The 14,504-nt window shown below is 44.2% G+C and overlaps 1 protein-coding gene across 11 annotated transcripts in view; it reads right to left on the bottom strand.

Moving 5' to 3' along the window:
• The window catches only part of Limch1 (LIM and calponin homology domains 1), a 317,259-nt gene that overhangs the window by 68,569 nt on the left and 234,186 nt on the right, over positions 1 to 14,504 (bottom strand). For 8 of the 11 annotated variants that reach the window (XM_041671170.1, XM_041671169.1, XM_041671162.1 and 5 more), the window contains exons 7-8: positions 9,668 to 9,863; positions 4,261 to 4,513 (exon numbers count right to left, since the gene is read on the bottom strand). In XM_041671170.1, coding sequence (XP_041527104.1) covers positions 4,261 to 4,513; positions 9,668 to 9,863 — 449 coding nt within the window. Of the gene's footprint in view, positions 1 to 4,260; positions 4,514 to 9,667; positions 9,864 to 10,204; positions 10,342 to 10,653; positions 10,747 to 14,504 lie in introns of those variants that run through there. The other 3 variants (XM_041671171.1, XM_041671166.1, XM_041671165.1) reach the window with 2 other exon arrangements.

Genomic DNA, 14,504 nt, shown 5'->3' on the forward strand with positions numbered 1-14,504 from the left:
ACAGACTCTTAGGGGGAGGGGGTAATTAAGTTAACATGGTCATAAAATAAAATAGAAGAAAAAGCAATTTATATTCTTTTTAAAAAATTTTTTTTTGATGGAAACTCTAATAAATGTTAACCGCCACACATAAGTCCTACTTTCTGTTCCTTGATGGTAAGATACCTCCTGATATATTTTTCATAAGCAGTATGGGTCCCATTGACTTCTAACCTTGTGTGCAAAAGGAACGACATGCACCTTTGCTCCGTGTATATATTGGCTTCAAAGTAATGCAAAGACATATATGAGGATCCCTGGGAAGGAAGCAGAAGAGTGGCCTGGCTATGAAGCTGTCTCCTCCCCCGCCCCCCCCCCCCCCCGTGTATGTATGTCCCTTTCTTGCCATGGCACATGCCCGGCTAACAGTTCTTCCCAGCTGAGCAACAGTCCTCAAGAATTATCTTTAGCTTCTTTGCTGGGTCCAAAAATGTGATGGCTAGAATCCATCTGGATGTCAAAACAAGAGACTTGAGGTCAAATGCTCTGAGACATTGGCATGGTTCAATGATTTATACTCTCACTTTCCACACGCAGAGAATCCTTCCCCCCCACCCCCGCATGATTTGCATTTCATTCCAGTTAAGCAACTTTTTTTTTGCCACATTAAAAGCAGAACCCCAAGTGTGGATAAACTTAGAATGACTTTCAACTCTACTGTGACTTATATAAAGTTAAGTGACAACAACGCAGGCATGCTGGGCTGGTGGCATGGAGTATGTGGCTTCAGGAGTGAGCTAGCAGCGAAAACCTGTCTGCCAAATGAACTCCTAGAGACTAGAGCTGATACTCAGTGCTTCTGTGGGGGACATTCTCTGGGAGTATTCATAGCTGCCTTGACGTGACTTTAAACGCTGCGTGAGAAAGTCTGGGAAGTGAAGACATTAACAAGCCTGCAAAACTCTGCTTCCCAGCTAACTTGGATGACACAGATAAGAAGGGACTCAGATAACAGCAAACATGCATGGAAGCAAAAGTGACCCCCTAAATACAACATCTCCCACCAGAACCACATTCTAAACCATGACTCCGTGTTTGTAGACTGAATGAGAATTGTTATCAAAGAACTCAATGTTTTACTGTGAAATATGCTTCCCACTGAGTGGTGCAGGTCACTTCCAGAACTCCCAACCTGTACATAACTTTGTGCTCGGCCATCTTATTCCCGTGTGAGACCAATAAGCACCAAGCATTCCCTTGCTCAGCCTCCACTGCTCTTTCAAAAACTCAAAAGACAATGATTTTCTTGATAAACTTTTAGCTAAAAGACTTCACAGATATGATAAAAAATAAGATATGCACATCAAAGTGGTAGAGATTTGATTCTGCATGTTCGTCCTCTCATTTGTATAACTTAGTAACTGTGGTCTAAGTTTAAAGACAGGAGTCAGGCAAGTTTGAAATATGGTGTATGGTGAGGGGATTCTATTCATTACTTGTATTCAGCTTCGAACTTGGTCTCTGGGATATGCAGATGCTTGAAGGATACAGGAAAAGTATATTTCCAACACAGCCAAAGAATTTTTGGATATCCAGAAGATACAGTGTGATATTATTTTTCATTATTTCAGAGACCTGCTTATAATACAAGCAGACTTTACATTAGAATTTCTAGAAACACATACTACATGTTTAGGGTAGGCAGATTAACTGTGGGGTCTCAGAAACAGGGAAAGAATATATTAGATCTATAAAAGTTAACACTGGATACTTCAAGAATGAGACCGTGGGAACATATAAGGAGCCTATGGAAAGAGATGCCCTGGGGAGGAAGACAAGGTGCTACAGTCAAAGTACTTGAATCCGGCTGCTGGGTCAGCTCTAGCCGGGTCTGCAGGTCACTTACTGTCCTTGCTATGTTCTGAATGTGGGCTGTCACCAGAATCCCCGTGGGCTCATGTGTGGTTTTGACCTCTAGATGGTGACACTGTTTTGGGAGATGGGACATGGGATCTGACTGGCAGAGGTGGGTCCCTGGAAGCAAGCCTTTGGGGGGGAAAGCTGCAGCCTAGCCTTATTGATCCCGTTCCCTATTGCCTGACACAATAAAGCCAGCTGCTTCATGCTCCTTACAATATGACCAAGCTCTTCCCACCTCCATACTTTCCCAGACACGATGGGATTAAAATCCCCCAAGATTAGGGACGAAAATAAACCATTTTTCCCTTAAGTGGCTAAGATCAGGTATCTTTTCACAGTGGGGAGAGAAGTAATATAACCACCCACCCTTTGTTTCTCCTTCTGGAAGTGTATGAGTGACCTTTTAAAATGTAAAGGGACAGCAAGAATGAAAGGAATTTCAGGTGTTGAACTGCTCTGAGCGTCAATTTGTTACATAAGCATTGACTGCAAGATCACTTGTGAGGAACATGGTGGCTCTGATGAAAATAAACAAATAAACAAGCTTTTCAACCCCCCTTCAATAAAGCTGTAGGCCTGTAGAATTCTGTGGCTTTGATTGTTAAAACACTTCCTCTCCCCTATCCCACACGACCTAGCCAGAGCACTGCACGCTGATGCCTTTAGCTGCGACAAAGAGAAGTCATTGCTCCATTCCTAGCTTTTCAATGACCACGTTTTAGAAAACACACTGGCAAATCCAGTCCTCACTTCTCCTTAAGAGAACAAGGTTATTTTTCTAAGCCAGTTATTCTCTAGGAATAGACTGTCCCCTATTTCAAGACACTGAACATATTCTAATGATGGGTCGGTCACACGATGTAATGAGCCATTTAGGAGTAGTATGAGAGTTAACGAGACACAAGCAAGAGAAAAATAAAATGTTATTGCTAGGTAAATCCTGCAGCCCATAATAGCTGACCACAGACACGGGGTCTAATGAAGCACAGAGAGTTCACACTTGATCTCCATTTTAACTAGCCAAGGACTCAGCAGAGACATGCCCCGAGGCAGAATAGTCTATTTGTCTAGAGCAGGGAAGAGCCATGTGGTGAACTTGTAGCAACTGGGGAAACCAGATGAGAAGTCAACTGGCTAAACCGATTCCAAACCTGCGGGCATGCAGAAGGCCAGCCAGGCCAGCCTTCAGCTGGCAGAGCTAACCTGGCAAAGCGCTGTGCTGCGGGCATGACCTTGATCCCAGCTTCCTCCAGCCTCCTGCGCCTTTGGCTTTCCACAGCATCTCTGTCTTCAGGAACGGCAGTGGGCACCACAGCAACCTCCTCGGGGGACTGCTCCTCACCACTGCCCGGAGGAGGTTCTAACCCACCGTGAGGCCACCCATCATGGCCCATCTGGCTGCTGGGGTCATCTTCACCAGGAGACCCTGTTTCACTTCCCTCCTCCTCTATTGTTTCTGGATAACTAGTGGGTTGGACAACATGGTTTACTAAGCTAAGAGACAGGCCAGGAACACACTGGACATCGCTTCCAAGACATTTTGACATCACTTTTAACTACAAAATAAACAGCCACAGCCCAGAATGTGATCCTGCTAATTCGAAGCCGACTTAGTGCAGCTGATTAACACAATGCATTTCTCCTACATACTGATCAGGGACTCTTGCAAACTTGGTATGGAAAGCAAAAAACAACTTCTGCTGGAAAGGTAAAATTCATTAGTTTTGATCAGTAAGCAAAAATTTGAACTAAACATTCCCTCAATGGAAAAAGCGTAGATAAAAAAAGTGAGAATTAAAGTCCTTACAAGGTTACTAAAGACAGGGACTATTTCCTACTGTTTTACTATTGGGTCCCCAAATCCTGAAAGACAGTACCCAGCGCATAATAGATAGGCAGTACTCAACACATACTTGCAGAATAAATATATACCTTAATATGGAGATTAAAGAAATCGCTTCCTGCTCTTTAAAAAAAATGAAAAACATGCCTTCCATTTATTCTGACCCTTATCTGCACTGATCTTCAAGTCCCATCAGCTCTGTTCTTATCTTTGCTTGCTCTACATGAGTGCATCGAGAATCCTTTTGTATAGTCTTTGTACCCCCACTGTAACAGGCTCAGAAGTTGGGTGGCCTCCACAGTAGGGTACACATGACACGTGTTTTCCACATTCTGTCCACAGGACTGACCTCAGAGCATCAGCTTCTCAGTGAACTATTTCTTAGCTACCTACTGCGTGCCAGGCACAGTGTTAGGGACCTTCATGAAATTGGTATTTCATGCAAAGCTCTCTGGGATGCGCTGGCCACTTCCTTTCCTTCAAGATGGCACCTCAAAGTCCTGAAACCTCATTCCTACCTGAAGGGCCTTTCCCCGCCCAGGGGGGAGGTGGCCGTGCTCCAGCTCTTCCTGTATTCCTCCCGCTTGGCCTTCTTCTTTCTCAGAGGCGCTGGGACATAGGCCGTCTGGTTGCTTTTGTTCGGGAGGTACTGGTTAAATGGTACTGCAGACTTCGGCTCACCATGGGAAGTCCGTCGTGCAGACATATCATCTTTCTTCACATCCGGCAACTTTCGGTGTGGCAAGTCAGATTCAGAGTCGCTTCCTCTTCCTGGGAAAGAGAGGATGGATGCTGGGCTAGCAAGGATGCTCAGTGGCATCTCTACAGAATCAAGTAACTCTTGTGTGTTCTGGAATTCATACCCTGAGTTAGAAACTTGGAAAATCCCTAAATTAACCTCCTCTGGAAAAAGGCCTCAATTTTAGTGAGAGAAAGCCAAAAAAACTACAAGCATGTTTTTTTTATTGTTGTTGCTGCTGGTGGTGGGTTTTTGTTATTTTTTTTTTTTAACAGAGGTAAGTAAGCTTGAGTGTGCCAGGAATTACAGTAAGTGACACATTTGTGTGGAATTCTTTGCCTGCCAAGGTTTGCTTTGGCAGCTCTCAAGAGAAAATCTTACCAGTTTCCCAAAGGGATTTTACTTATCTCTAGTGTCTACTGTGCTAGACATTGTGACATGGATGAATTAGAAATTATTTGTCTTTACATATCTTTACCCTGCCTCAGAACACAGAGAAGGTACCAATTATCTAGTAGCAAAGACAGATAAGAACAGTAGAACTTAGAAAAGTGACCACTTGGACTTCCCTGAGGGTTTACCTCCCAAGAGGCTTCATCTTCTTCTACAGAATTTTCCCAGCTCCCTTGGACAATCTTCTTCCTGCTGCCCCTACCAACCCATGATCATGTCTTCTCCTGGGACAGTTCTTTCTCCCTTTGTTTTGAAAACCAGAGCTGTCCAGGATACAGCTTCTAAGGCACGCCATTGCAGCCAGTGGGTATCTCACACTCAGATGGATACATGATTCAGTTTGGCTCAAGAGTTGTTTTGCTTTGTTTTGAATGCAAAGGAATTCAACTCTGCCAACATCAGCCTTGCTCCTTGATCACAGCCCCAATAATTGTAACACATTCTTTTTGTCCAAGTCTCATGTTGCTAGATTTCTAAGGTCTACTAGAATGAAGCTATCATTAAGAAAAACAAAATCATATGAATAACTGTTATTTTAATGCTGGTTGAAAACTCTCAATCAACGAATGACATCATTCTGACTCTCTTGATAGTGAAGACATTTATGCTTAAGAAGAGAGTCAAGAGCTGGGACAAGGCAGAGGGGGGTGGTGTGCATGGTTTTGGGTCAGACCCACTCCATTTCCAATTCTGCTATTCATTGGTCTTGTTAACCTGATGTTATCTAAATTGTAAAGTGAGGGTAATAATGCCATCTGCTTTATGGGGCAACTGGAAGGGTTGGATCCACCTGTAACCACTGTTCTGGTCTCTGGCACAGAGTGTTTAATACATGCTCCCTGCTCTTTATGTTGGAACATGGACCTATGATCCCATCAGACATGAGCCGTGGTTTCCTAACACACTTGACTGTCCTTCTCTGTGATACTGGAATGAAAGGACTTACCCCAAAGACTAGACAATATAATGATGTTTAAGAGACCATAAGAGTTAAGAGCACTGGCTGTGAACAAGTTGTTCGTTGAATGTGAAATATTCAGACTATGAATTATTCATGGCACTTGCTTACAGTCTCTCTTCTGAAATTTTGGCCATTTCCTGACTTGTTAGGATTTGATTCATTATTTAGCCCCTTACCCACCACAAGTCCTAACAAGTGTATCTGTCAGTGCCAAAATAAAAGGTTGCCTGTAAACAAATACGCACACCACCTTGCCTTGCCAAGCACACAGATTTGTTTCTCCACGTGATAGTAGCCTCTCTTTATAAAGACAGAAACAGGCTCAGAGGAGCCAGACAGGTTCTCCCCTCCCCATGGCTGATTAGTGCAGGCTCAGGGAAACTGGACACCCCAAGTTCTGTCCTGTGAGCACACTGTTCTGAGAGAAACATCTTCTTAAAGTGTCCTGAGTAGAGAAATACTACATTGTGCTGAATACATGAATTAAAGTAAATGAGTATACCATCTACTACAACAGCGTAGGGATGATTACAGTTGTCTTAGATCCCTCAATCTACGCTCTAGGGGCCATATTTCTGCATCTTAGCTAAATATCATCACAACATACTGGAAGCTGAAAATATGTTAACATGTAAGCACACCCCTTTCCTCCTGGAATTACTCTTCAGGACTGTCTCAACAGACATTTTAAGGAATGGTAACTTGCCAATGTCCCAGGGCTTAGCTGTAAAGTACGTAGCTTCAGTGGTGTACAGCCAAGCTGGCATTTCAGTTCCACCACTTGCTAGCTCCATGACACTGGGCGTTTCAACCCCTGTACCCTGCGTTCCCATGGTTGACACAGGGATGACACTAGAGCTCGCCTGGGATGTTGTGAGGATTCAGTGAAGTGACACAGACGACCTCAGGAAGGCTGGCGTGTTATGCCTGCATAATTGTAAGGCTAGACCTAAAAAAAGATGCTTATCTCATTTTAGCCTGTGGACATGGAAATCTACTAGGTTGGCTTCTCCTCAAATGTGCAAAGCTAGAAAAACATAACAGAGCACACAGTGCAATATTATTTTATCAAAGTCTCACCCTTCGTTCCCACGTGGCTACCAGCAAGTAGAGCCCTTCGTGTCCCTTACCCCTCTCTGCCCCCTCTTCCTTCCACATACTTGCTGCCAGATAGCCTCAGATTACAAATACTTTGTAATTTTTTTTCTAGCACTTCATTTTTGCTTACTTGTTATTTCTATTTTGTAACACATCTTTTTGAAAAAATATGGAGATACTGAGTTAATGCAATGAGTCGTATTTATGAAATAATACTAATTTTCAAAGCAAAATATGACTAATTTTCAAAGCAAAATGGGTACAAGGATGCATCTCGTGCTCAGTGAAGTTTTTAAAGGGCCTTCACAGGTGATGCCGGTGGAGGCTGAAGGAGGTACTTGGTACCTGGTTGGCAAGACAAGTTGGCTGAAGCAAGCCTCTGGGCTTAGAGCCTTCCTACCAGAAAACCATATCCAACTCAGAATCATGGAGCTTCTGGATGTGACTTGTCTCCTTTGAATTAGTCAATAGGTACCCACCCATTTAACAAAGTTGAAGCCTTCCATATGGACCCAATATAAAGGCAAAGAATTTTATGTTAAAATTGCCCCTGATTCCTGATTGTGGGACAAGAAAATGTTAAGACATACACCCCACCCCCAAAAGTCTTTCACTTTCAAATGTGGAACTATTTTAGAACTAGCAATCTTACTGATTAGCATCATTTTAAGGAACACACCAAAAAGGAAGATTAAGAGATATGTTTTTTCTTTTGAGGCTTCACTAGATCTTGATTAGTTTACAGGATGAGAAGCCTTAAGATATCAGATTAACTGGTGAAACCTGTGGAAGACGCACAACGAGGGGGATCGGGGATGGGGAATCGGCAGGGCTGTGTTCACCTGATTGTTCACTGTTCATCTGCTGGAGAAAGCATTTATCCATAGGCTTTAGCTTATCAGCCTTAATTGCTGCAACTAAACTGTGCTTTGGGCTATTTTAGTATAATATTACTAATCATCATCTCAAATGCTTTCAAGATGCGGTTTAAACTCTGAACCCTCAAAGCTGGTGACAGACTAAAGCATCCACAGTACCAGTTACAGAAAAAAAAAAAAGGTGAAAAAGAAGTCATATTTTTTCAAAGTTAAAACAAACAAAATGGGTGACATAGTTTGGTTGAGATGGTTTTGGTAAAAGCAAACCCATGCATGGGCTGTATGAAAGCATAATTAGATCACAGACTTGGTATTTTAACTTCTAGTGCTGTGGGTGGTACTTAAGATGTCAAATAAAATTTCAGAAATATTTCTCAAGCAGCTCACAATGTACCATGGAATTCTTTGGGAGTCACACACTATGCGGCCCCGAGGCTAAGCTGTCTGCGGAAAAGTGTACATTCTGACTTTAGAATAGCGACTTCAGAATAAAACCTCTATCGGGTTAGGGAAAGTAGCCCGGGTAAATTAAGAGGAACCCACTCGGACCCACATTTCTTGAGGCCGACACAGTTAAACTACCAGACCAACAGTGATTTTCATCATTTAGAAATATTGGGACAAAGGCTTAAACTCCTGAAGACACATCTGTAAAATAAGGATCAGGGGTGTCTCCCGGCTTTGTGCAAGGAAAACTAAGATGTAGCGAGACACCAACATCTATGCTGAAGATTAAATAAGACACTGCCTCTAAGCGTCTGGTCTAACTTAGAACCTGGACCTGTGAAACACCAAGTATCACCAGGACCTGCATGGCCGAAGGGCTTGGAATACGGCTCAGTGGCACAGCCCTCATCTAGATGTCACAAGGCCTGGTGTCAATCGCAAACAAAAAAACCTACAGTAAGAATTTGATGTAACAAGAAAAGAAACAAGAAAAAAGCCACAAAAGAGAATCCTGATCTGAGACAGTAGAAGAATATCCCCCTATCAACCAAGCAACATATGCAAAAATAGAAACAGAAAAATCCCCCACCAGCCTTGCTGTTTTCCTGCAAGTTTACACATGCAGAACCAAGCCAGCTGCCCTCCTTAAAAGCCCCGAGGCAGAAGAGAACTAAAGCAAACAGCCCTTAGTTAACAGCCACTGAACTCCTAGCAGGCTACAGGACCGCACTTCTTAAGTCTTTTTTCTTTTTTGGTAGCAAAAATAATGATCATTCCATACAAATAATATCAGATTCGCAGGATTTAAATAAAATTCAGCCTTGAGGCCAAATGGCAGTCTGGCACTGCCCTGTTCACTCACGGCCGTTGGCACTGAGCTAGCCCTGCAGTGAGACATGCTAAGCATCAAACTGACTGATAAAACGGGCGCTAATGAAGAGGGGCAGCGCCCCAGCCCTCTGCGCTGTAAGTGCACTTCTAGCGTGCCGGGGAGTTGTCCCATTCTCTCTTATGCATCTCCCTTCTTTGTACCCACAGTGTATAAACTTGAGCACACTTTATGAGCTAATGGTCTGCACAGCATCTTGATTCAGGCACCAATGATGTAACACATTTTTCTAGCAGAAGATACATTCACTGAGGCAGTGTTCAAATGAACTGCTGGCAAAGCCAATCAAAATTCTGAAAGCCATGAAAAATAACAGCCAAAGACCTTGCCCACCCCTTCCCAGTTTTATAGAATCACCAGGCTCCCGCCAGGTGGACATGGAGACTGCCTTCCCGGCATTCCACTCTCTAACCATGACCCTGAAACTCCTGTTGCTGATTAATTCCAAGAGCTGACCTACCATCACTGCTTCCCCGGAGAACTACATCTGGTGAAGGTGTCTGCCGGGAGCGGGAGCCGAAAGAATCCAGGCTGTCGAAGGAGTCATCTCGGCCGTGGCGAGGAGGAGAGAGGGAGTCGCTGCGTTCAGAGTCCCAGCAGTCGATGTAGCCACTGTCTCGGATACTGCGCTTAGGGCTCTCAATGTCATCAGTCTCCTATCCCAAAATAAAACAGAGGAATTTCAGATATGACTGCAGCATACATAGATTATCCGGCTTCCAGTGGTCCACGAAGATACTCGCGATCTGGTGTGGAAAAGTCATAGCAGCTAGCTAACGAGACTAATGAGCATCAACAGGTGATTAGCCAATTCCTCCAGCTTTCTCTCCTGCATCCTTTCAATTAGAATATCATGCACATCAACAACAACAAAAAAATCCCCAAGTAACTCACATCCCACACACATTTTTTTAAAAAGCAATTACATATAGAAAATCACAAAGTTTGGATTCAGAAGAATGCAATGATCGTTGACAATAAGGACAAAACCTTTAACCTGTCTTTCGGAATCCATAGCCGCATGTCTGTGGGACGAGCCCCTAGTTCAGCACCACTGCCCAGGGTTATGCTATCTGGCAAAGGCAGGCAGAATCAGGGCTGTAAAATTCTGCAGCAGTATGCTTCCATCTCCGGCTACCTTGGAGGAAAATTCCTGCTCTGAAAGCGAGCTGTCTTTCTGAGGCAAAAGTTTAAAAAAAAAAAAGGCAATGAAAAATATGCAAAATGCTTTTCCTGATGCCTCAGAAGAATCCAGGCATGCTCTCTCCCCGCCAGCTCTTGGCGTTGGGGGAGCTGCAGGCACTTGTGGCTGACCCACATGTTCGGAGCGGGGAGAACAATGGCTGTCTTTGACAGCCTGTGATTATAAATTCTTCCTAGCACAAGCGGCACATACTAAAACACTGGAACTCCAGCAGAAGAAAGGTCAGTCAAAACCATCCTCACCCTCGTATTATAAGAAAAGCCTTGTTCCCGCCGGTGCCTTCGCATTCATTACAATAGTCCGGGCTGGTGAAAACAAAGATAACTCCCGTCACTCAAAGATAAACCTCCGCTCAATATCCCGGAGACTGTCACTAGAAATCAAGACTGTGGATCACACTGGCAGAGGAGTGTGCTCTCACGGACAAAGAGCGGAATGTTGCCCCACAGATTTCCCCGGGATGCACATGGAGGTCCCCTCTGCATTCCCAATGGAAAGGAAAAATAAATAAATCAGCATTTCCCATGTTTGCAGTTGGAGACGCTGGTCTATTCTATCTGAGGTACCCCTGGGAGCCCATGCCTTTGCAGGAAGCATATTTGCTGTCTGCTTCTAACAATTGGGGAGAGGGGCTTCTGAACCATTCTCCACCCTGGGGAGATAGGCATGGGGGGGGGGAGGCTGGGATGGTTGCAATTCACAAGGCACACTCAGGTTTCCCATCAGGAGGAAGGAGTGGGCAAGAGGGCAGGGGTGGGGGTGAGGAAAACCCTGTAGCCCCTGAAGAATAGGCTGTCAAACACCTGGGTGAGTCTAGCAATACAACACTCTAGGGCAGTGGTTCTCAGCCTTCCTAATACTGCGACCCTTTAAAACCGTTTCTCATGTTGTGGTGACCCCCAACCACAAAATTATTTTGTTGCTACTTACTTCATAGCTGTAATTTTGCTCCTGTCATGAATTGTAATGTAAACACCTGACATGCAGGACATCTGATAGATGACCCCTGTGAAAGGGTCGTTCAACCCCCTTAAGACCCATAGGTTGAGAACCACTGCTCTAGGGGAAGGCAGAAATGCCAGTTATGGAAATTAAGGTTAATTACTTGCAGGTCAAAAGTTAACATGAATTTGGAACAAAATCCAGGCCTGAGAAGTTGAAAAAAGAACTCATGACTCACTGAAAAAATATAGATCTGAACTAGACAGAGGTTCAAATTTAGCTTCCTTGGGAATACAAGTTATTATTGTAAATTACTCATCGGCCAAATGACTAAAATATGAAGTTTACTTTTATTGAACAGTTACTATATGTCCGGGTCATGCTTTTTGCATATCATGTTATTTACCCCCATAACCAGTCAATATGGTAGTTAATAATATCCTTATTTTATAGAGGAGAAAAACGGGAATTGGGGAGTTACTTTAACTTAACCCACACAGTTAAGAAGTAAATACTTAAAAATAAAACCTAAAACTATTCACCTCTGGAGGTTGGCAAGATGGCTCAACTGGATGTTGCCTGCACCTTGCACGGTGAATGCTGCCACTCTGGGTTATGTCTCCTGCATGATGCTGCTTATGACCATATGGCTGGGTCTAAATCTTGCTAGCTGTGTGACATGAGGCAACTCATGTCGCCTCACAGATCTTCATCTATACAATGACACCCATCCAACGGGGCTTCAGGGACTATTAAACAGGCGACATGTGGAAAATATTCGGAACAGGGGATGAAGCGGAATAACAACTCTAAAGAGCATCAGCAACGGTTTTAACTACTCTTTCCTCAATGACGCATGCACATTTTAACATAGAAATTATCTAATATTTATACACTGATGTCAAGGGCAACACTTTCCACACTGATCTGTTCTTTTTCTACTTAGGTCTCAATGGCTGGGAGACACAGACTCTCAGGGGGTGGGGCCACTAGTTGCAGCTAGCAGTGACATGCTTATAGGCTGTTTGGGGCAACATGACAAAACTGAATTTTCCAGAAGATAATATCAGAAAGGCTTTCCACGAAGCCTGGGTCTTCCTCGCACCTCCAACTGCAGTAGAAGATTCAGGAAGAAAGAGGGTCAGTGTGCTTATTCCTGGAGCCTCAGCGGCTTTCTCCCTGGTGCTCATGGGAAAAACAGAAAGCTTGCCACGTTCACGACTATGTCGTAAGCTGAGTCTCCGGTGGGGAAACAAATGGCATGGACAGTCTGAGAAGTGGAAAACAGGTCACTGTGACCATCCCTGGCCATGCTGGCCTCCCAGGAATGCCACAGGTAAAGCAAGAGGCTGATCTGTCAGCCAGAAATAAAAGATGTGGCCATCCACTGGACATTCAGCTTTACTGGTTTCAAACAAGTCGCCACCCCCCTTTTTTTCGGTGTGTGTGTGGGGGGGTTGCTATAAAGTGAGGCTTTGGAAGAGGGTAGAAAATATAAACCAGCAAAGAGAGGTATGCTTACATCTTTAAGGGGTCTAATTGCATTGTCTGTACCTTTCGCCTTGGAGCACAGCACCTTCTGTCTTCCACAGAGTACTTGAGGGAAGGCAGGGAAGACTGAACACAACCCACTGTACCAACTAACTGCTCGCTGTTCTGGTGAAAGAGGGTTCGGAAAGGGAACGGGCGCCGCTAGCCTCCACAAACTCTGAACTTATTTCACGAATCCCCCTCTCTTCCTTAGTCCCTTGGTGAGTGTTAATGAGAGCCAGCAAGGGTCTGCGGATGACTGACAGCATCTAAGACACTCCAGATGCCTTCTCTGGAGAGCTCTACATTTTTCTGCTCGCTGTGTGATTTACGGGGTGGCTGAGTGCTGCTCAGACATGTCTGAGGTTTAGCTTCTCCAACACGACTGCCCATGCCTCACTCCTCACGGTTGGGGAAGCCATTCCTTCCACAGATATCGCCTTCTAGGAAGCATTCTATCCCCAGAGACACAGCATCATAAAAATAAATCAATACACACCATGTTTGTAGGACCCTCATGTTCTGACTGGAGAGACCACAGATAAACAGAAAAAAGGTGAGTAGATACAAAATTGGGTGATGAGTTTGATGGTAGCGGCTCTTTTGTGCACTTGTCTCTCTTGCGTTTGTTTGCTTGTCACCCCCTCATCCTTCCTTCTTTCGATGCCCCACCCCTTGGATCAGGAGGGGTGGGCCAGTCATACCACTCCATGCCACCCCTAGTCACAATGACGAGGGAAACAGGACTACCATTCTTTGGAATTCCTCTGGGTCTAGAGGAGATACTCCCTTACCTTTCCTAGAAGCGTCTTCCCCGGAGATGCTATTAGCTGCATCCCTTTATGAGGGTTGCCTTGCTTAGAGGAAGGAGAGTAAATTCCAGAAGAGATGGGGGATGATGAGTGAAGGCCATGGAGAAATAACCTGCATTGCTCACAACACTGAGAACACCAAGCCCCCTTACAACTCAGGACTCCTGCTAAGAGTAAGTACCCTATAGTTACTTGTTGTGGGATATTTTGTTTGTGTTCTAAGAAATTATACATATTATATATAATATATCATGTATGCATGTATCTATGTATTTCCCCGAGAGAGGGTTTCTCTGTGAAACAGTTCTGCTGTCCTGGAACTCACTCTGTAGACCAGGCTGGCTTGGAACTCACAGAGATCTACCTGCCTTTACTTTCTGAGTGCTGGGAGTAAAGGTGTGAGCCACCACCACCCAGCATATATTTACTTTTTATAGCCAAAAAATAAAAAGCCTTTATAAAGCCTTTCTTTCCTACGTCTCTCCTTGCAGATGGGTATGAATTTATGACCGAGTTCAAATCAATGAGAAGTTGTGAGTTATTGTCACAGACTAGAACGGAATGCTGCAGACTAGGTAATTGAAAAAGAATCTGCATATCAAAGTTCTACAGTCTGCTAAGTCCGATGCTAAGGTGCTGGCATGGAGAAAGACCTTCACAACACAACAGAAGCCATTCTCTACCTAGAGGATGCACGTGCCGCGCGGACAGTTTGCCTTGGTAACACAGCAGGGATAACAAACCCATTCCTGCAACCACAGCATCAATTCATTTGTGAGACTGTACTCCCTATGGCCAAATAGCCTTGA

Source organism: Microtus oregoni, unplaced genomic scaffold, assembly GCF_018167655.1.
Source record: "Microtus oregoni isolate MIOR12 unplaced genomic scaffold, Mior012 000021F_ref0000039, whole genome shotgun sequence".
NCBI classification, from domain to species: domain Eukaryota; kingdom Metazoa; phylum Chordata; class Mammalia; order Rodentia; family Cricetidae; genus Microtus; species Microtus oregoni.